The 22,119-nt window shown below is 41.9% G+C and overlaps 1 protein-coding gene across 1 annotated transcript in view; it reads left to right on the top strand.

Annotated features, from left to right (window-relative positions):
- Nucleotides 1-3,977, top strand: part of MIS18A (MIS18 kinetochore protein A) — a 31,699-nt gene extending 27,722 nt beyond the window's left edge. The window contains exon 5 of the mRNA XM_073628019.1: nt 2,623-3,977. Coding sequence (XP_073484120.1) covers nt 2,623-2,715 — 93 coding nt within the window. The 3' untranslated portion in view covers nt 2,716-3,977. The remainder of the gene's footprint in view (nt 1-2,622) is intronic.
- Nucleotides 3,978-22,119: the final 18,142 nt, after the last annotated feature.

The following is a 22,119-nucleotide window of genomic DNA, read 5'->3' on the forward strand; positions in this document are numbered from 1 at the left end:
CATCCTTACTGATGAGAGAACACTGGGCAGGAACCTATTATTAGCTCCTCCCATCCTGTATATGCCCACTGGCTACACAAGAACAATGTCCCTCCCAGGAAGTGGTGTCACTGGCTTTCTGGAACCACACCTACTGGCTGATTTTATACTCAGAAGGAAGTAGTTTTGAAGTCATGTGACTGCACTGGATGCTGCAAAATAAAGGTAGAAAAACTGATTTTTTATTTTTTATTTTTTGTGAGATACTCCCAATAGAAACACGTCTCAAGGGATGCAGGCCCAGCAGATTTCCTCATAACTGCTCTGCAGCTGTATAGATGAATATGAAACCACTCCCATTATACCCACTCAGCACAGAGGAACAAACAGGGATTTCTTTAGAATAACAAAGGTTGTTATAATCCTTGCAATGTACATAGAACACCCAGAGGGGAATGTTTTTTGTTGAGAAAAAAAAAAAAAAAGGAGTTGCGCTTTAAAGTTCTTTAGTTAATTCTTTTTAAAATAGACTCATGGGAGCTTTGGCAATACAATGTTCTGTTGCCAACTAAAGCTGAATTCCATTTTATATTATATATATTGAGATCGCTCTGTACTTGGCAAATCCCTGTGGCAGTGTAACACGGCAGGAGACTTAGAGCCTCTAAGTGCAGTATTAGGAACTGTACAAACTACTCACAAATGGAGTATAAATACACACATTGTAATCCTGCAGTATGATCCGGAGGAGGTCTCTCTTAGGTGTCCGTGTCTCTGTGGTCCAGCTGGTGGCTCGCTTGGGTGGATTCCAGCACTTGAAGCCTATTCTGAACAGCAGGGAACGCTGGAGGCTCAGGGATGACGTCACTTCTGGGAGAAGGAAGCGGCTTCGCATTCTCGAGCCTGAGTAACTCAGTTTTGAGTAGTTTGTTGCTTTTTATCATTAAATAGTCCCTAATACTGCACTTAGAGATTCTAAGTCTTCTTCCTTGTTGCATTGCAGAGACTGCTTCTAGCACTTTACACTGCCTGCCCTTAGTGCTGGATCATCGTTTCCCCTGCTTTTTAAAGACTTTTACTATGGATATTGTTCCTCTTATGGCGAGAAGTCATTACTCTCAATTGTTTTACTACGAGCGCTGAGTTCATTTTTTTGTTTCCCTGTGAAAGTGTAGTAGCTGCCACTACTAGCGTTCTTTGCGCTACTCTCGTTGCCCTGCTGCATAGTAACCACAAGGATTCGCTCGTTGATTTTCTCAATAAAGGCAAAGAGTTTTAATTGTATGAGGTGGAGATGTGGGGCAGTGATGTCAGAATCTCCATTTCTACGAATTGGAGAATGCTATCCATTGAGAATTTACAGGATGATTTCTTTAATGGCATCCATGCCAAGCAACCTCCTGTGAAGCAAGGCAACTGCTCGGCATAGGTCCTGGAAGACCGTGATGATCAGTGTAGTAGAAGAGATTACTACCATGATTTTCCACTTTCACAGGGAAAGGTCAGGTATGAAATGTGTACTTATATTTGTTCCAAAAGAAATCTTGAATTCAACTTGAATAAATATTGTTAGTGGTGGGTTTTTTTTTGTGGTTTTTTTTTTTCGTGCTGACCATGATATATTAACTGGTGACATTCATCCATTCTTTAAAATTAAAACTGAAGTTAAGAAGTATGTAAACCTAATAAAACATGCTGTGCTATGCTATAAAACATATGTACCCGCCTTTTTTTTTTTCTATTTTCTGTACACTGAACTGTGCACATGCAACCCCGTATAAATCCTCAGCACATGAGTGTGAAGGATCCTTTAACTCTCGTGCGCATTCTGTGCCAGCCAGTCAAGAGAACCAAAGACTCCTCACCTGGAAAAAAGCAGGGGAGAATTGGCTGGCAAGGCAGATTGTGGAAATCCTATCTAAATTGTTTTATTTTTGTATTTATTTTTATTTATTTTTATTTATTATTTTTATTTCTTTTTGGACATAGTAGGTGATGGTTAAAATTCTTACTATGTTTTTATTGCTGTTAGCATTCTGTTGGGGAATAAACTTTTGTGCTGGTGACCACTGCCACTGGAAGAGAAAGTTATATGAATTAAAATGTTATTGTCTCTGGAACAGAAGATGAGGAAATATCTATAATGCCCCTTTGGAAATGGAAATTATTGTTTTGGTGCAAACAAATATTAGGTTAAGAGGATAAGTATGATCACCTATGCGATTTGATTCCAGTGCAGAAAAAAAGGTGCCTGTACCTTTGTCGTGTGGCTGTGGTGGTATTTGAGACATATAAAATGATGGCCTCAAATAGCATGTGATTTGCACAGGAATGCGATGTGACTAATCGCATTAGTGTGAGCCAAGGCTAAATGCGAGTGTGCTTTAAAAAAAAAGTTACACAAAAAAAAAACTTGGCTTGGTTTTATTTGCAAAAGTCTGTTTGAGAGCAGGTACTACACAGTATCAACCGTAGAAAAAAAAAACAATGGTTCATTTGACTACAAAAGATAATTGCAGAGATGTGTTGTCTACCTGTACGTAGAACGTTTGCATATTTAATAGTTTTTTTATGTGGATTGTGAAGAAAACACTCTAAACCCTAACTTTTTGTTTCCTCTCTGTCTGTTCTCCATCAACAAAGTGCAAACAAGTATTGGGAGTATTGCAGAGAAAAGTGGAAGCTCTGGAATCCGAATTACAACTTTCACCTTGCGAAGAGGAAGACGATGCTTGAAGTTTCTTGTCTCTGTCCTAATGATTTGTAGAATATCAAACGTCTGTAATTGTATTTTGTAATTTGCACAGCAATGATTGCACATGCATCTGTGTGAGCCTTTTTGAGGGGAAAAAAAAAAAAATCATGGCATTTTTCATTTTCATGTCCATGTCTGTCATGCAATACAGCCAGGAGCAACCAATAACCACTCAGGTGTTGATTACTTATGCCCCAACCATATATTTTTTTGTTTTTTATTTTGTTGTTGGCTAAAGTAACAACTACTATTGGTCAATACATAATAGCTGAAAGTGGAAATTCAGTTTGTTCTTTAAACAGCATTGCTTTTGCAAATTTTGTCCAACTCACTTGATCTTGGCTCATGCTGTCAATGACCTACTGCCTGGGGCAGGAGACTGGCTCATTGTTACAACACTGGACAGCGCTCACACATTACATGAATGCCATTCAGTGCAGCAGTAAGGATTGTCGCTACCAAAGGAGAAGAGGTAGGACACGTAATGTCATGCGACCAGCCAGAAGACACTTATGTTATTTTTTTTTTTTTTTTTTAAATGTGGCTCTTCAGGGTGCTAATTTTCTTTTGGATAAAGCAAAGACAAACATTTATGTATGGGTTTTAAACTGTTTCTTTTTAGGCCCCTTTTTACACTTGTGCGACTTGGGGTTGCATGACAAGTCGTACCTCATGATTTTCAATAAGTAGCATTAATTTCTGTGCAACTTCAAAGTAGTCTGTACTACTTTGGTCCGACTTTGATGCGACTTGAGGTCCATAGACATCAAGATTACACAGGCATTGCTTCATGTCACGTGACTTATTTTTAGGTAGTACAAGTGTGAAAGAGGCCTTAATGAGAGTTTTCAGTCAGGTTTTACATGCTGTCCCTGCCTTGGTGAGGGCTTTTCACCTTATTTATGTTTTCACATTTATCACATGGATAGAAAGTAAAGGAGAATCTCTCCTATGGGGATAAAGTCAGCAATCCCTATCTAACAGATGTCCTAAACCTTCCCCACACTATTGCTCATGTGTCCTTTCTCTAAAACAGTCAAATGCAATTGTTTGAACAAAACAACTTCCCAAATCCTTCCCCACTTTATCTAAACCTTAAAAGGGAATGCATGAAAATAAATGTTTACTTATTACCTTGTTTAAACCTGATGACCTGACTTCTCCACCGGTTTCTTTTAGCATTTGGGAGAAGACATCTGCCCTTTTTGTAGCAAAAGCTGAATAAAAGGGTTCTGTAGCTGCAGCGCTGGTTATACTGCGTGCTTAGTTTTCAGTTGACAATAACCAAGTTAAACTACATTGTTGGCCCTACTGGCTGTAAATTGTCTGTCCTACATTAGGTTTGACTGACAAGGAAATAGGAACGCAAGTTTGTTTGCATCTCCATAGTTTGATTTTCCCCTTTAATTTTATTGTGTGGCAACCAGAAGAGAAAATTAGGTGCTTTTTTTTTTTTTTCCTGGGAATACAACATTGTAACCTTTTTACCTGAGTGGGAAAGGGTTAGAACCTTTTGTTTGGTTTATGATATGGTCCTGTTTTTAAATCTGTTCTGAGATAAAAAAAAAAAAAAGTGTTGCCTTGTACAACACCAATACCCTCTAACTGTGCACAATCACTCTGTGTCCTTTGAAATCAAGCAAGACATGATTTGACAAATGATAATATTATCTGCCCCTTTTAAATAGGAGGTTGGGAAAACATTGTTTATATTATCCTTCGCATCGACCACAGGTCACAGGAATTCAGAAACAGTTCAGTTTATACTGCTACGTACAACAGGTTGGGACACTAAAGCCCTTTTCAACCCGGGGAATGTTTCAGGCGATTTAGAGCTAACAATAGCGCCTGTAAAGCACCTGAAAATCCTGAGTGCTTTCACACAGGGGTGGTGCGCTTGCAGGATGGGAAAAAAAGTCCTGCAAGCATCATCTTTGGGGCGGTGCGGGAGTGGTGTATACACCACTCCTCCAATGCCCCTTCTCATTGAAATGAATGGGAAGCGCTGCAACACAGGTGCTATTAACCTTTTAGTCGGCCACTAATGCCAACGCCTGCACCACCCAAGTGTGAAAGGGGTCTTACTGACAACTTGTAACCCAGCATGCCTCAATTTTTAGTGTCTTTAAGAGGTTGCACACTTTTACCAGGACCACACTAAAATTGATGTGCACGCCTAGCTTGGAATGTGACCTTTTGGGCACCCGGCTTTGCATTCTGGCGCTGTTACAGGTTTTCGTGTACTGTTAGCTGCGGAGTGTTATCTGGGCCTAGAGCCCTAGCGCAGCCCCTGGTGTGATCATATCTTTGAAGACTCATGCTGTGAGTAAAACTGGATACACTCTACAACTTTTGTTGTTCAATTTCCTTTAGATTTACCTTCAACTATGTTGTGCAAGGGCCTTCCTGATTGCATACAAATGGAAAGTGTTTAGGTTTGACCTCATATTATATGGTTTTGTTAAATCTAAAGGAAAACAATCTAAAGGGAATTGTATTGTGTGTATCCAGCTTAGGGCTGGTTGAGCTAAGCACTAGGCACTACCCCACTATATGCACAGTTGGGTAACCTTTCAAATTTCCGACCACTGCATTTGTTACTACGGTAGGAGTTAAGTCTTAACGATTGAGCACTGACATCACATGGAGTGCTGCATGCTCTGTGGTCTTACCACTGCTCCTGCAAAACCACATCAATCTCTGGTCTGTTTCCTCTGCCTGTTTACAATTACTTGGTCACCTCACCTCATGAGCACTAGCTGTTTGGGGACTGTGAATATTGAGGGTTTGCCTCACATTAGGCCTAGCTGTGTTGCAACCGTATGGACCTAATGAAGATTACTTACTAAAACTGGAACATGCAAAATCTGGTAGAGCTCTGCACAGAAACTAGTTGGCTTCTAGGTTATTTTTTATTTTTTTGTCAAAGCTTAACTGAACAAGCTGAAGTTAGGAGCAGATTTGGTGCAGCTGTGCATGATAGCCAATGTTTCACTCTCCAGTTTTAGTAAAGCAACACCGATTGTGTAATTTGTCTAGGCACAGAGTACAGTCACGCTGCCATGAGTGACCTCAGCTCCTACGCTGCTAGCATTTCAGGGCTCTTCCCTAAATTTCCAAGAAGGAGCAGACACCCAGGACCTGGGATCTAACTGTCATAGTATTGACCTCATCTGAGTTTATCTCCCTGCTGTAGCGCATGGCATTGGTCTGCCCCGAATCCACAGGGCTCTCCATGTCATGACTGCTTGTGGTTAGATACTGGGGAACTCTTCCGCAGAGTTTCTAAGCATAATCTGGCATAATCCCTTAGAGTCTCTCTGACCTTTTGTGAGCCTCCAAAATCAAACCAAGCCTGTGACTTACTGTTGCCATCTGATTCAGTCTCAACAGTCTTGCTCTGGAGAGACTGTTTTTCATGCGCCATAGTTCCCTACAGATTTACATGGTGTTTCAACCCTTAGCGATACTGCATTGTTTCACTACATCTGTAGGATCAGCCTGCTTTTGCAGGCCTTCTGTTTTAGAGCTCCTACAGATGCCTTAAGATACCGCTACGGGGAAGCACGTGGAGGCAGGATTACGTTTGTCATTTTCATAGTAAATATATATATATTTTTTTTTTATTTGCGCTTACTTATTGCTAGTGCTGTGAGAGAAGTGTCAGTGAGACACTTGTGAAGGACCAGCAGAGGTGGCAGAGCACTATACAGCACATCTGAGGCTGGAAAAGTGCTTAATGACCCTCTTATTTTAGGAGGTCATAGTTTTGCGGTTGCTCATTTTTGGAGAGCTTTCATAGAGGCTTGAAAAGGAGGAGGATGACATTTTATAAGAGCACTGATAACTTTGTATGGTGTTGGGATATGCTATATTAATCACTTGCCTACAGATTGCTAGTAAGAAAAGGGAACGTTGGAGTGGACTTTATAGGTATCAGAAAAGGAATACAAAATATTAGAAAAATAATTTAATTTATTAAACATTGATCTAAAAATACACAATGTAACTTTAAAAACAAGTGCTATTGGCTTCCAATTGACTAAGCCATACGTAATGTATGGTTCCTGTTGCTGCTTAAATGTGGCAGGTCGACGTTTCGCTTTTGCGTCCTCAGGACCTATGTGCCTGACAACAAGCAAAGGGTTTCTGTATGAGAAAGAGGAAATAGTCATATTTCAAATATGGACAGTGGGCACAGATATACATATTTAAGGTGAGATGTCTGAGAAGCAAACATCCATAAGTGATGCATAGAGAAAGCCACTCGCATAGAACAGCAAAACTCTCATGCGTATGACATGCCCCACGCCATCCCAGGGTGTCTAGGTTGCAACAAGAATCACAAAAGTACCCAGAAGGATAATCAAGAATCTACATGATATAAAAAATATGCATACAATAAATACAAAAACCTTGGAATGGGATTGAACTAAAAATTAATAATAATAATAGATAACCCTAAATTCAGCAATTACTTACTTGGCTATTGGTAATTTCAATATAAAGCCTAACAGGTGTAGGTATAACAAGCTGGTGGACGCAAGATGGAAGGACAAAAGCTGTAGGCTAAAATAAAGCAATTATGGGCTGGCGGGTGTATAGACCGCTAAACAAAAACACCATAGGGTCTATCATCAGATAATGAACAGAGGTTACCTCAAAGAAGAATGATGAGGCCTCAGAACATATACAGGAAAATTATCTCCATAAGACACAATATGTGACCATCTAGAAAAAATATATATGACACAGTTTAAGATATCACATAGGTCCTGAGAAAGCAAAACATCGACATGCCACATTAAAGCAGAAACAAGGACCATACATTGTGTGGCTTAGTCAATTGGAAGCCAATACCACTTGTTTTTAAAGCTACATTGTGTATTTTTTATATTGATGTTTAATAAATTAATTATTTTTCTAATATTTTGTGTTCCATTTCTGGTACCTATAAAGTCTGCTCCAACGTTCCCTTTTCTTACTAACAATTTCTTATGGATGTGGTACCCCCTTGGCCCTTTTTCTATTTACACACTTGCCTACAGAACCAGTTCTGATGCTTCTCTCATATATGTAAAAATCTGTTTTTTTTTTTGTTTTTTTTGTTTTTTTTTTTGCTAGAAAATTACTTAGAACCCCCAAATTATATATATTGTGGAGAGTCAGCCTGGGGCAGGGTTAAGAAGGGGTTATTTGAAGAAGGCAGGTACTTCCACCATCAGACCTGCTTATTGCCAGTTGAGTTGAAAATGTTAGAGAGGAGAAGTGTGTTTGGAGAGAGATGACTGTTGAGCTATCAAAGCTGAGAGGAGCTTGAAGCTGGAAGGACCCCTGTTGCCTATGACCTAATCCTGTTGGGTGAGCTTGCCTGAACTGGGACTTTGCTATGTTATATGCTGTGGCTGGAATGCTGAGCATTATTTAAAAGGACTGTTTTCTACTGCAAAGAAGAGTTTTTGTGTTTGAACTTGACTTTAACTGACAATTGCGCGGTCGTGTGACGTGGCTCCCAAACATAGTTCAAGAACATATTTGGGGGGCACACCATACAATGCGTTTAAATTCAAGATGGTGCTGCTATAAGACCTACAAACAGTACAAAATATTTTACAGCGCACACATACAAGAATGACATTTCCTGCAGGGCTAGTTAAAAACACCTGAACGTATTAAAAAAATACGGGGGTTTGGTCACACTATATGGTCATATAGTGCTAAGCCCACTTACTGCAACAAAGTACCCCGAATTAGTGGGTCCTACTCTAGTAATAGAATGGAAGATCCTTTGTCTCAACCATGGGAGCTAAACTCCTCTATGTGGGAGAACAGAAGGGGATACATCCTATGCACTGGTGGCCACTAAATAAGAGGTAATGGGGAGGGGTGCTCCAGCCCAAAAGACCTGGTCAGGGCCTATTACAATATACAAGAACATATTTGGGGGGCACACCATACAATGCGTTTAAATTCAAGATGGTGCTGCTATAAGACCTACAAACCGTACAAAATATTTTACAGCGCACACATACAAGAATGACATTTCCTGCAGGGCTAGTTAAAAACACCTGAACATATTCAAAAATTACAGGGGATGTCCTTTTTTTCCCACAAATAGAGCTTTCTCTTGGTGGTATTTGATCACCTCTGCAGTTTTTATTTTTTGCGCTATAAACAAAAAAATAGCGACAATTTTGAAAAAAACGCATTATTTTTTACTTTTTGCTATAATAAAGATCCCCAAAAAATATATATAAAAAAATTTTTTTTCCTCAGTTTAGACCGATACGTATTCTACATATTTTTGGTAAAAAAAAAATTGCATTAAGTGTTTATTGACTGATTTGCGCAAAAGTTATAGTGTCTACAAAATAGGGGCTAGCTTATGGCATTTTTATTAATTTTTTTTTTTTGTTATTAGTAATGGAGGCAATCAGCGATTTTTATCATGACTGCGACATTATGGCAGACAGATCGGACACTTTTGGCGCGATTTTTGGGACCATTCACATTTTATACAGCGATCAGTGCAATTAAAAATGCATTGATTACTGTGTAAATGTGAGTGGCAGTGAAGGGGTTAACCACTAGGTGGCGCTGTAGGGGTTAAGTGTGTCCTAGCAAGTGATTCTAACTGTGGGGGGGAGGGGCTGTGTGTGACACGACACTGATCAACGCTCCCGCTTACAGGGAACGATGATCAGTGACAGTGTCACTAGGCAGAACAGGGAAATGCTTGTTTACATTAGCATTTCCCCGTTCTTCCTCTCCGTGAGACGATCGCAGGTATCCCCTCGGCCATCGAGTCTGCGGGACCCGCAATCATGCTCACCGAGCTTCCAGGGGGTGCCCGCAAGCCGCCTCTTAAAGGGCAAGGTACAGGTACGTGATTCTGCCTATACGTGCTCTTCTGCCACAGTATATCTGCGGGAGGCGGTCGGGAAGCGGTTAAGTTGACTGAACTGTCTCCGAGCTGCTTGTTAACCCTTCGGATCCTGATAGATAGATAGATATATATATATATATATATATATATATATATATATATATATATATATATATATATATATATATATATATATATATAGATAGATAGATAGATAGATAGATAGATAGATAGATAGATAGATAGATAGATAGATAGATAGATAGATAGATAGATAGATAGATAGATATATATATATATATATATATATATATATATATATATATATATATATATATATATATATATATATATACACACACACGGTCATGGCTGAAATTGTTGGCACCCCAGAAATTTTTCCAGAAAATCAAGTATTTCTCACAGAAAAGTATTGCAGTAACACAGATTTTGCTATACACATGTTTACATGTTTATTCCCTTTGTGTGTATTGGAACAAAACAAAAAAAGCTAATTCGACATAATGTTTCACAATATTCCAAAACTGGGCTGGTCAAAATTCTTGGCACCCTTAACTTAAGATTTGGTTGTACACCCTTTGGAAAAAATAACTGAAATCAGTCGCTTCCTATAACCATCAATAAGCTTCTTACACCTCTCATCCAGAATTTTGGATTAATTTTGGATCATTCTTCCTTTTGCAAACTGCTGCAGGTCTCTCTTATTGGAAGGGCGCCTTTTCCCAAGAGCAATTTTAAGATCTCTCCACAGGTGTTCAACGGGATTTAGATCTGGAGTCATTGCTGGCCTCTTTAGAACTCTCCAGCGCTTCCTTGCCATCCATTTCTGGGTGCATTTTGACGTATGTTTGGGGTTATTGTCCTGCTGGAAGACCCAAGATCTCAGACGCAAACCCAGCTTTCTGACACTGGGCTCTACAGTGTGACCCAAAATCCTTTGGTAATCCTCAGATTTCATGAGGCCTTGCACACATTCAAGGCACCCAGTGCCAGAGGCCGCAAAACATCATTGAACCTCCACCATATTTCACTGTAGGTACTGTGTTCTTTTCTTTGTAGGCCTCATTCCTTTTCGGTAAACAGAATGATGTGCTTTACCAAAAGGCTCTATCTTGGTCTCATCTGTCCACAAGACGTTTTCCCAGAAGGATTTTGGCTTACTCAAGTACATTTTGTCAAACTGTAGTCTTGCTTTTTTATGTCTCTGTGTCAGCAGTGGGGTCCTCCTGGGTTTCCTGCCATAGGCTTTCATTTCTTTTAAATGTCGACGGATAGTTCGCGCTGACACTGATGCTCCCTGAGCCTGCAAGACAGCTTGAATTTTTTTTTAACTTGTTTGGGGGCTGCTTATCCACCATCCAGACTATCCTGCGTTGCAACCTTTTATCAATTTTTCTCTTCCGTCCACGCCCAGAGAGATTAGTTACAGTGCCATTGTTTTGGACCGAACCAGAACTGTCCGGTACTTTTGTTTCTGTCCCCCTGGCCAAATTAACCTTCAATGTAAAAGTGTGCACACTTGAAGTAAATTACCGAGACAGACACGAGTTCAGTAGATTAATACTTCTGCTTTATTACTTCCTGGACTCCGGCTAATATACCGTGAGACGGATATTTTGTTATCAAATCAAATAAGACAAGCGTATGCGGACTGCAAGATATACATATTCATTAGTGTGACAAAGTGTAAGCTTTTAGCTGGGTTATATCCATATAAGGGAATAGCAAACTATCATAGCTAAATAGGGTGTCTTGTTTCCAGTTCTTGAAAACAAGCGCAATCTTCTTTAACTTGTTCTTAACTCTTGCAGTTCTGTTCCACATGAAGGGGGAGGGTAAGCTGGCAGACATCTAACTGAATATGGTTAAGGCTGATAGCAGAGGGTGAAGTAAGCACTTATATCTTAATGGTTATATTAGAAATGGGCATTTCACCATAACACTCATAGTCGCATCCATTACACCATGTGTTGCAAACTTCTTGATAATGTTGCACACTGTGGACAAAGGCAAATCTAGATCTCTGGAGATGGACTTGTAACCTTCAGATTGTTGATATTTTTCCACAATTTAGGTTCTCAATGCCTCAGACAGTTCTCTTCTCCTCTTTCTGTTGTCCATGCTTAGTGTGGCACACACAGACACACAATGCAAAGACTAAGTGAACTTCTCTCCTTTTTATCTGCTTTCAGGTGTGATTTTTATATTGCCCACACCTGTTACTTGCCCCAGGTGAGTTTAAAGGAGCATCACATGCTTGAAACAATCGTATTTATCAACAATTTTGAAAGGGTGCCAAGAATTTTGACCAGCCCATTTTTGGAATTTTGTGTGACATGTCCAATTTGCTTTTTTTCCCCTCCTTTGTTTTGTTCCAATACACACAAAGGGAATAAACGTGTATAGCAAAACGTGTTACTGCAATACTTTTCTGTGAGAAATACTTGATGTTCTGGAAAAAATTCTGGGGTGCCAACAATTTCGGCCATGACTGTGATTGATTTATATATGTGTGTATATATATATATATATATATATATATATATATATATCTCCACATGTTTGCTGTGTCCCCCACATGCCTTCTCGCAAACCACAAACTGGACTTCTTATGGCTTTCTTCCAACAATGGCTTTCTTCTTGACACTCTTTCATAAAGGACAGATTTTTGGCATGCTCGACTAATAGTTGTCATGTTGACAGATTCTCCCACCTGAGCTGTGGATCTCTGCAGCTCCTTCAGAGTTACCATGGGCCTCTTGCCTGCTTCTCTGATTAATGCTCTCCTTGCCCAGCCTATCAGTTTAGGTGGACGACCATGATGGACTCTATTTACTAATTAGGTGACTTCTGAAGGCAATTGGTTCCACTAGATTTTAGTTAGAGGTATTAGAGATGTATCAGAGTATAAGGGCTAAAAAAATGCTCCCTGCACTTTTCAGATATATATTTGGAAAGCCATTTATTATTTTCCTTCCACTTCATAATTATGTGCCACTTTGTGTTGGTCTATCACATAAAATCCCAATAAAATACATTTACGTTTTTGGTTGTAACATGACAAAATGTGGAAAATGTCAAGGGGTATGAATACTTTTTCTTATCATACATCATGGGACACAGAGCCATAGTAGTTACTATGTGGGTTATAGGCCACCTTCAGGTGATGGACACTGGCACACCCTAAGACAGAAAGTCCACTCCCTATATAACCCCTCCCTCTACTGGGAGTACCTCAGTTTTTTTTTTTGCCAGTGTCTTAGGTGTTGGTCACAAGTAAAGATGTGCTGTGCTGAGCTCCACTGGAGCAATTCTTGCTGGGGCTAGCTATGCAGCTGGATCCATTCAAAGTGTCTTTTCAGGCCGAATTGAATCGTCTCGGGGCCTTGTGGCGGAAGAAACGAGGTTTAGCCCGTAACGCTTCTCCTTTTTAGCAGTGTTAATTTAGACGACTAAAACATTTTAGTCGACTAAAATGACTAAAACAATTGAGATGACTAAAATACGACTAAAACTAAAATGCCATTTTAGTCAAAAGACTATGACTAAAACTAAATTGCAATTACTGAAATGTAGTGGAGATTTTAGTCGACAAAAATGTACTGGAGATTTAGTCGACTAAATACGAAAACTAAAACAATTGCAGAAGACTAAAATGGGACTAAAACTAAAATGCCATTTTAGTGCTAAGACTAAAATTAACACTGCTTTTTAGAGAGCTGGACCCCGGGATCCAGTACTTTGGTATTTTCAGCCATAAAGTTTTTACTGGCGGGGTGCTTTACAGGTCCAGGAGTGTGGGTTCTCCGAGGGTCCCCAGTTCCTGAAGGTTTTGTAACAGAACCCACAGTGAGGGGTGAAGCTTGGGTCTGTTGGTTTTACCTCAGAAAACCCTGCAGCGGGAAAGGTAAGTGGAGTTTTTCTAAGGAATTTTAAGGTTTTCTTATGAAATGTCTCCTTTAAGAAAAAAGTAAATGTTGTCATGCCTAAGAGTCACCACTGGGGGCTGTATGGAGCATATACATTGTCATGCTTCCTCAGAGTCACGCTGTCAGCAGAAGCAGCAGGCTTTTCCTCCAGCTAGCAGCTCAGATCTCTGGTAAGTTTTGGGGGGGATTTTCTTCCACCAGACACCCCCCACCTGGACTAAGCTCCCCCCTCTCCCCGAAAAGGAGGAAGCTAAAAGGATTGACGATGCCGCTCTATTTTTTCCACCGCTCCTGCACAGTGGCTTCTCAGGTCTCTTCCTCGCCATCCCTCCCTCACACACATGCCGACCCCGTCAGATAAGAGGCCCGCGCTCGCGTGGGAAAACTTTTGAAAGAGAGGGGTGTGTGATGAGGGGGTGGCGCAGCGTTGATGTCCTCCAATGTCCAGTGCGGGAGTATCTTTAAAAGCTCCATTTTTGCTGGCTGCAGATGCCGGAGGGACACGAGCAAAAAGGGGCATGTAAGAGGTTTGGTGACACAGGCATTCCTATTGACACATTTACAATTAGCATCAGGCTGAGCATTAATAGCAGCAGCAGTGGCTGGACTATTGCTCAGGCAGTGGATGCGATCCTTCTGGTAGTACCTCTGCATTTGTGCATTGGGCTATGGTCGGAAGGGGGGCTAGAAACACCCCAAAAAGGGCTCAAGAAGGACTTCTTCAGCCGCAAAAAAAAAAAACAACCAGCTCTAAAAAAAAATGGCATCCTCCCCTGAGAGTTCTGAGGTGGCTGGTCAGAGTGAGTGAGCCATCAGGGCCATCAGGTGTTGCAACTGTTTCCAACACTGCAGCCCCTGTCTATATTACTCAAGAGGGTTTTTTCCTCAACCATATTAGGATTGGAGCAGAAAATAGAAGCTTTAATTGCATCCCAGAGTGGGACTAAGCGTGACAGGTCCCCTTCCATTATCCAGGACCCTCAAACTGAGGAACCGGGCGCGGGAGATGATGAATTTCTCTCAGGGGACCAGGAAAAGGCAGATGACTCCTCTTCTGAAGGGTCAAATGCGGAAGGATCAGGTTCACAATCTGAAAGATTGATGATACAATGTTACTGAATTGGTCCGCTCCACATTCTTGCTACCATTAGCTGAGTCAGTTGATGAGCCCACTTCTTGTTTGGGTTCGCTAAAGTTATTCATGCTTTTCCTATCCATTCATTGCTGAAAAAGCTTATGTATTCTGAGTGGAATCACCCAGATACACATTTTTTTCCTCTGAAAACATTTTCAACACTTTATCCTATGGAGGAAGAATTTAATCAAAAATGGGGGATACCAGCAATTGACACTGCCATATGCTCTGTGAATAAAAGTTTGATGTGTCCGGTAGACAATGCTCAAATGCTGAAGGATCCAATGGATAAAAAGTTGGAATTCCTATTAAAAAACTATTTTTTTCTGGCAGGTTTAGTGACTCAGCCTGCGCTGGCAGCAATCGATGTATGTCAATCCTTGAGAGACCAGTTTAAACAGGTGCTCAAGATTATTCCTGATCAGCAGGCACAAGATTTGGCCAGGATACCAGGGGCGTTATGTTTTGCAATAGACGCTATGAGAGATTCTATTCTCCAGGCCTCTCGACTTAAGCTTGGGCTGGTGCATATGCGTAGAATATTATGGTTGAAAAATTGGTCAGCCGAAGCGCCATGCAGAAAGCTCCTGGCTAGTTTTCCATTTTGCGGCAAACGACTGTTTGGGGATGATCTGGATAACTACATCCAAAGAATTTCTAATGGGAAAAGTTCAATTTTACCAGTTAAGAAAAGGAATTCGCGTTTTTCTTTTAAATGAGCTTCTCCAGTACCAGAGGCATCAGCTTCCAAAAGGTAAACCTCAGAGTCAACCCTAGGGACAAAAGAGGTCCTGGGAAAGTTAACCTACAAAACAAAATACTAAAACCTCCTTATGAAGGGGCACCCCCGCTTGCTCGAGTAGGGGGAAGACTTCTGCAGTCTCAAAGGTCTGGCAGGAAGAGTGTTGAGACAAATGAGTGGCTTCCTCAATAACATTAGGGTACAAACTAGAGTTCCGAGAGTCCCCGTCTCCTCGTTTTCTCAGATCAAACGTTCCCAGGGATCCAGAGAAAAAGAAGTCTCTCTTTCAAGCAATGGACCACCTTTTTTCTCAAAAGGTGAAATCGGGGGTCTCCATGGAAGAGCAGGGATTAGGGTTTTATTAAAACTTTTCATGGTGCCAAAACCAAATGGGGATGTTAGACCCATTTTGGATCTCAAAGATCTAAACTGTTTTTTAATATCCGCTCTTTTCGTATGGAGTCTAGCATCAATCGACATCAAGGATGCTTACCTCCATGTACCTATTTTTCCTGCTCACCAGAAATATCTACGCTTCGATATAGAAAATCCTAATTTTCAGTTTGGAGCTCTGCCTTTCAGTCTAGCTACTGCACCTTGAGTTTTTACAAAGGTCCTGCCCCCCCCCCCCCCCCTTTACCCAGATTAATGGCTCAAGGTATAACGATTCTAGCTAACTTAGACGATCTGCTCTTGATAGACCAGTTGGTAACCCGCTTAGACCAGAGTTTGGTCACCACAGTCAGCTACCTGGAGTACCTAGGTAGGATTCTCAACCTTGAGAAATCTTCCTTAAAACCATCAAGAAGATTGGAATACTTGGGTCTGATCATAGATACAGCTCAGAAGATGGTGTTCTTGCCCCAGGAAAAGATCAGTTCCATGAGGGAACTGATTCAGGTGGTCAAAGTAAAGAAAAATCCTTCTATTCGACTTTGCATGAGATTGTTGGGAAAGATGGTGGCTTCAATCAAGGCCGTTCCTTATGCTCAATGTCATTCGAGGCTACTGCAAAACGGTGTCCTATCGACTTGGAACAAGAAGGTCCAAGTTCTAGACGTCCCAATACGTTTATCCCCAAAAGTGCGCCAAAGCCTTAGTTGGCGGTAGATAGCTAAGACTGCAGAAAGGAAAATCCTTCCTACCAGTTACCTGGAAGGTGGTAACAACAGATGCCAGCCTTCTAGGCTAGGGAGCAGTCCTGGAAGAAGCGTCTGTCCAAGGAAAATGGTCTAAATCAGAAATGACCTTGCCCATTAATATTCTAGAGATTCGGACAGCACGCCTGGCCCTGAAGGCATGGACGCTCAGATTACGGAATTGTCCTGTTAGGATCCAATCCGACAATGCCACAGCAGTGGCCTATATCAGTCACCAAGGGGGCACGAGAAGTCGTGCGGCCCAGAGAGAGGTGTATCATATCCTAACTTGGGCAGAAAACAACATACCTTGTCTATCAGCAGTCTTCATCCCAGGAATAGAGAATTGGCAGCTGGACTACTTAATTCGCCAGCAGTTGCTCCCGGGAGAATGGTCTCTTCACCCAGACATCTTTCTGACAATATGTCAAAAATGGGAAATTCCGGATGTGGGTCTGTTTGCGTCCAGGTTTAACAAAAAGATCAACAATTTTGTGTCAAGGACAAAGGATCCGCTGGCATGCGGAACAGATGCCTTGGTGTTCCCGTGGAATCAGTTTTCACTGATTTATGCATTCCCTCCTGTTCTGCTGCTTCTGCGACTTCCTCGCAGGATCAAGCAGGAAGGGAAGACGGTGATTCTTGTGGCCCAGGAGATCTTGGTATGCAGAGATCGTAAAGATGGCGGTAGGGGACCCATGGACCTTCCCTCGCAAGGTCTGATATTCCACCCTACCTTACAAACACTAAATTTAACGGTTTGGCTATTGAGACCCACATTCTGCAGAAGTGTGGGCTGTCAGGTTCACTGGTGTCTACTCTGGTTAATGCAAGGAAGCCGGCCTCCAGAGTCATATATTATAGAGTCAGGAAAGCATATGTCTCCTGGTGTGAATCCAGGGGTTGGCACCACAGAAAATATGTCATAGACTTTCTACAGATGGGATTAGAAATGAAGCTGGCCTTGAGTACTATCAAGGGCCAGGTTTCGGCTTTATTGGTATTATTTCAGTGACCACTTGCTTTGCACTCTTTGGTTCGTAGCTTTATTCAGGGGATAACGCGGCTTAATCCTCCGGTTAGTTCACCCCTGAACCCTTGGGACTTGAATTTAGTCCTTTCCGGATTACAGAAACAGCCTTTTGAGCTTATACGACATATTCCCTTGGTCCTTTTGACAAGGAAACTAGTTTTTATGGTAGCCATATCTTCTGCAAGAAGGGTATCAGAGTTGGCAGCTCTTTCTTGTAAAGAGCCATATTTAATTATTCACAAGGATAAGGTTGTATTGCGTCCTCATCCTAATTTTCTACCAAAGGTAATGTCAGGTTTTCATTTAAACCAGGATATTGTTCCACCTTCATTTTTCCCAGAACCCTGTTCTGCAGAAGAAAAGTCACTACATTCTCTTGATGTGGTGAGAGCAGTCAAAATCTACTTGAAGGCGACTGCTCAGATTCGAAAGACGGATGTTTTGTTTGTGTTACCCGAAGGGCCTAAGAGAGGACAGGCAGCATCGAAATCTATTATGTCTAAATGTATTTAAGTGATTGTTCAAGCTTATGGTTTAAAGAGGAAAGTTCCACCTTTTCATATTAAAGCGCACTCCACCATGGCTGTTAGTACTTCCTGGGTAGTGCATAACCAAGCCTCCATGGCTCAAATCTGCAAGCCGCAACTTGGTCTTCAGTCCACACATTTACCAGATTCTATCAAGTAGATGTAAAAGGTCATGAGGATATCGCCCTTGGGCGCATTGTGCTGCAGGCAGCAGTATAAGTCCTCTGGTCTCTTGGTGCCCTACTTTTTGTTGTGTCTCCCTCCCTTCAGTTGGCATTGCTATGGGACATCCCACATAGTAACTACTATGGCTCTGTGTCCCATAATGTATGATAAGAAAATAGGATTTTTATAACAGCTTACCTGTAAAATCCTTTTCTTTGAAGTACATCACGGGACACAGAGGTCCCTCCCTTCTTTCTGGTAAAGCAAATTATACTGAAGCTATGCCCTAACAGATTTATCCTTTGGATTTAAAGAAGGAAATAATGTATAGTAGATCCCATACTTTGCTTTGGGCCTCACAGCTGTATATCTGCAGTGCATCTAAGGCAGCTCACAGATGATTCCCTTCTTTTTTCCTTTCAACCAGCAGGTGGAATGGAAAAAAAAGACTTGATTCCTCCATCCACACGCTCGATGTGGATGGGGGGAATCCTCTCCACTGAGCTATTGTATTCTGACAGGGAGAGACTTCTACACTGTCAGAATACACTGATCAGTGTTGAATGCTTTAGCTTGCAGTGTTGATCGAGTAGGGAAAATCTAACACAGCAGATGTACATAAGTTGATTGGTAGGGCGGAGTGGTAGTTCTAACATGAGTATGTAAGCTCTTTACCTCTATCAAGATGGCTGCCTCCACACAAAGACAGTGAAAAATAGGGCATGGTAAGTCAGTACTAATGAAAAGATCAACTGCAGTCTACTGGCGACACTTTACAGTTGAACTCTACTGAGTATGCAGAAATTCACTGTAGTAGTCTGCATTACTTCCAGCCTGCACTGGTCTATTCTGGGTACTGTGCCTTCTGTATGCTTGTATTTTTTTCAGTGAATATAGGGCATTCTTTTATTGGACATGGCAAATTATGGCACAATATCTACCTCGTCCAATGAGAGGATGACTCCTCTATCTGACTCCTAACCCTAATCCTAGAAATGAGCTCTTAAGTAAACCTGGTGCAGCTACGACTTCAAATTAAAAATGAAAAAAATTACTAAAATAGAGCAGGGGGTAGGGGTGTAGTGGAGAACTGGCACAGAGGGTAAAGCACAGAGCATAGAAGGAAGAGAATGATCAAAGGGGCCAAAACAGGACAACCCCCTGAAATGCGTTGCTCCTTCCATCTCCTGCTGGAGCATACTGCAATGCAGGCTTTGCCTTCAATGTTGAAGCCATTCTTATGCCCCGTACACACGGTCGGACTTTGTTCGGACATTCCGACAACAAAATCCTAGGATTTTTTCCGACGGATGTTGGCTCAAACTTGTCTTGCATACACACGGTCACACAAAGTTGTCGGAAAATCCGATCGTTTTAAACGCGGTGACGTAAAACATGTACGTCGGGACTTTAAACGGGGCAGTGGCCAATAGCTTTCATCTCTTTATTTATTCTGAGCATGCGTGGCACTTTGTCCGTCGGATTTGTGTACACACGATCGGAATTTCCGACAACGGATTTTGTTGTCGGAAAATTTTATCTCCTGCTCTCCAACTTTGTGTGTCGGAAAATCCGATGGAAAATGTCCGATGGAGCCCACACACACAGTCGGAATTTCCGACAACACGCTCCGATTGGACATTTTCCATCGGAAAATCCGACCGTGTGTACGGGGCATTAATCTTCATGCTGGCCTTCCCTGCCTACTGAGACCAGATTTTATTTGCAATCTGACAGCTGCCAATCCAACATTATGCTTCAATGCTAGCTCTGCTGAGGCCCTTGCCTTCCAAGTTGCTTACCAGCATTGATAGCCTCTCAGAACAGCTTTTCTGCTTCTGATATCTGCACCATTTACAGTGCGACACTGATCTCTCCCTGCTTTCGGTGACTGCTGCCTACCATACTGGAATTTGCAAATGAAAGTGTTTGTTAACCCACCCCCCAGAAAAAAAGATCCTGTTCCTTTAAAACATGTTATACAGCACAGCGCTGGTGCTGTGTAATTTGGCCATGCGTATCCCCTAAAAAAGCTGGCTGATCCTGCCTGGCTATGCCCTCTCCTCTGTAAACTGACAACAGTATATCATGGCTGCTGAGCCCTGACACTGTGGTCAGTTTATGTGCTTCGGTTATCTGCATCTCTCCTCTGTCCTCTGCCCCCTTCCGGTCCGTTCGCTCCTGTGTCAGCGCCTGCCCCCTCTTCTGCTGCTAAAATTTATTTTCTTGTTCCTATAAAATCCTCTCTGTTTCCTAATGACAGGTGCTCCTGTGTCTGTGTTTTATAATAAAAAAAAATGCCTTTACCTCATTTCATAGCAGTATCTGGCGCTCACGTGACCATCCGGCTCTCTCTTCTCTCCTCCTCTTGTCCCACCTAAGGTCAGCGGGGGAATCTTGGCCCCGTCCGCTGCAGCTGTCAGACAGGGAGAGGAGAGAGTCGGCCTGTCATGTGATCGCCGGGCGATACTCTGAAATGAGGTAAAGAAGGGATTTTTTTTTTATAAAACACAAAAGAAGAGCACCTGTCGTTAGGAAACAGAGAGGATTGCGTGAAGTTATCAAAGTGGGTTAGTAACCACTTTAAGATGTAAGTGTGCTATGGTTTTTATTGAATGAATGTGTTTGCTGTTTTAATCCCCCTGTATCCTTCTTGATGTTTTACATTTAGAGGGGAGAATACAGGGCATTTAAAGAGAAGTTCCAGTCTTTTTTTTTTTTACCTTTACAATATTTCCAATGCCCCCTCGTATACAGTGCTCAGTGGAAAACATTTTTTTTTTAAATCTCTTCAGGCGGCACTTTTCTGACTGCCTAGGCGATTCCCATTGACAATCCCAACAGTCTTTGGGAAGTCTAATGAACGCTTGCAGTATTTGAATATGAAATTAAAGAGGCAATCAACTGCGCCGCGTGGTGTCATTACTGCGCAGGGGCAAGATTGGGAGGTGCCTGCTGCATAGCCAGCTGCACCGAATTCCAGAAAAAGACACAATCGGGTTTCAGATGACCAAATCATACATGACCACCTGCCTGCTTCAGAGATCAGGTACATTTTTAAAGATTTAAAACTGACCAGCACGAATACTGTTCTAACAGTATGCTAATTACATTGTGCCAGTAACAACAATCATGGGGGAGCTTTTTGTTAAAGATGTATTATGGGGACTGGAGCTCCGCTTTAAGGAATAGAAGAGAGACCATGAATGAGAGAATACAGGACATAAAAGAGAATTGCCACAGAGGGGAAAATATGGGACATAGAAGGAAGAGGACAATGACCACAGAAGGGAGAGTACAGGGCATAAAAGGAAGAGAATAAACACAGAGGAGGGTATACAGGAAATAGAAGGGAGAGGAGAAAGACCACAGAGGGTGGAATGCAGGGAATAGAAGGAAGGGAGTGGAGAACTACCACAGGGAGGGGAATGCAGGAAATAGAAGGAAGGGAGTTGTGAAAGACCACAGAGGGGGGAATGCAGGGAATAGGAGGAAGGAAGGGGGAGGAGAAAGACCACAGAGGGGGGAATGCAGGGAATAGAAGGAAGGGAGAGGAGAAAGACCGCAGAGGGGAATGCAGGGAATAGAAGTAGGGGAGAGGAGAAAGACCACAGAGGGGAAAGCAGGGAAAAGAAGGATGTAAGGGAGAGGAGAGAAACCAAAGAAGGGGGAATGCAGGGAATAGAAGGAAGGGAGGGGAGAAATACCACAGAGGTGGGGTGGTGCATGGACTAGAAGGAAGGAAGGAAGGGAGAGGAGAAAGACCACAGAGGGATGAATGCAGGGACAGGAAGAAAGGAAGAGGAGA

The sequence above is a fragment of the Aquarana catesbeiana genome, linkage group LG04 (assembly GCF_042186555.1).
Source record: "Aquarana catesbeiana isolate 2022-GZ linkage group LG04, ASM4218655v1, whole genome shotgun sequence".
Lineage (NCBI taxonomy): Eukaryota > Metazoa > Chordata > Amphibia > Anura > Ranidae > Aquarana > Aquarana catesbeiana.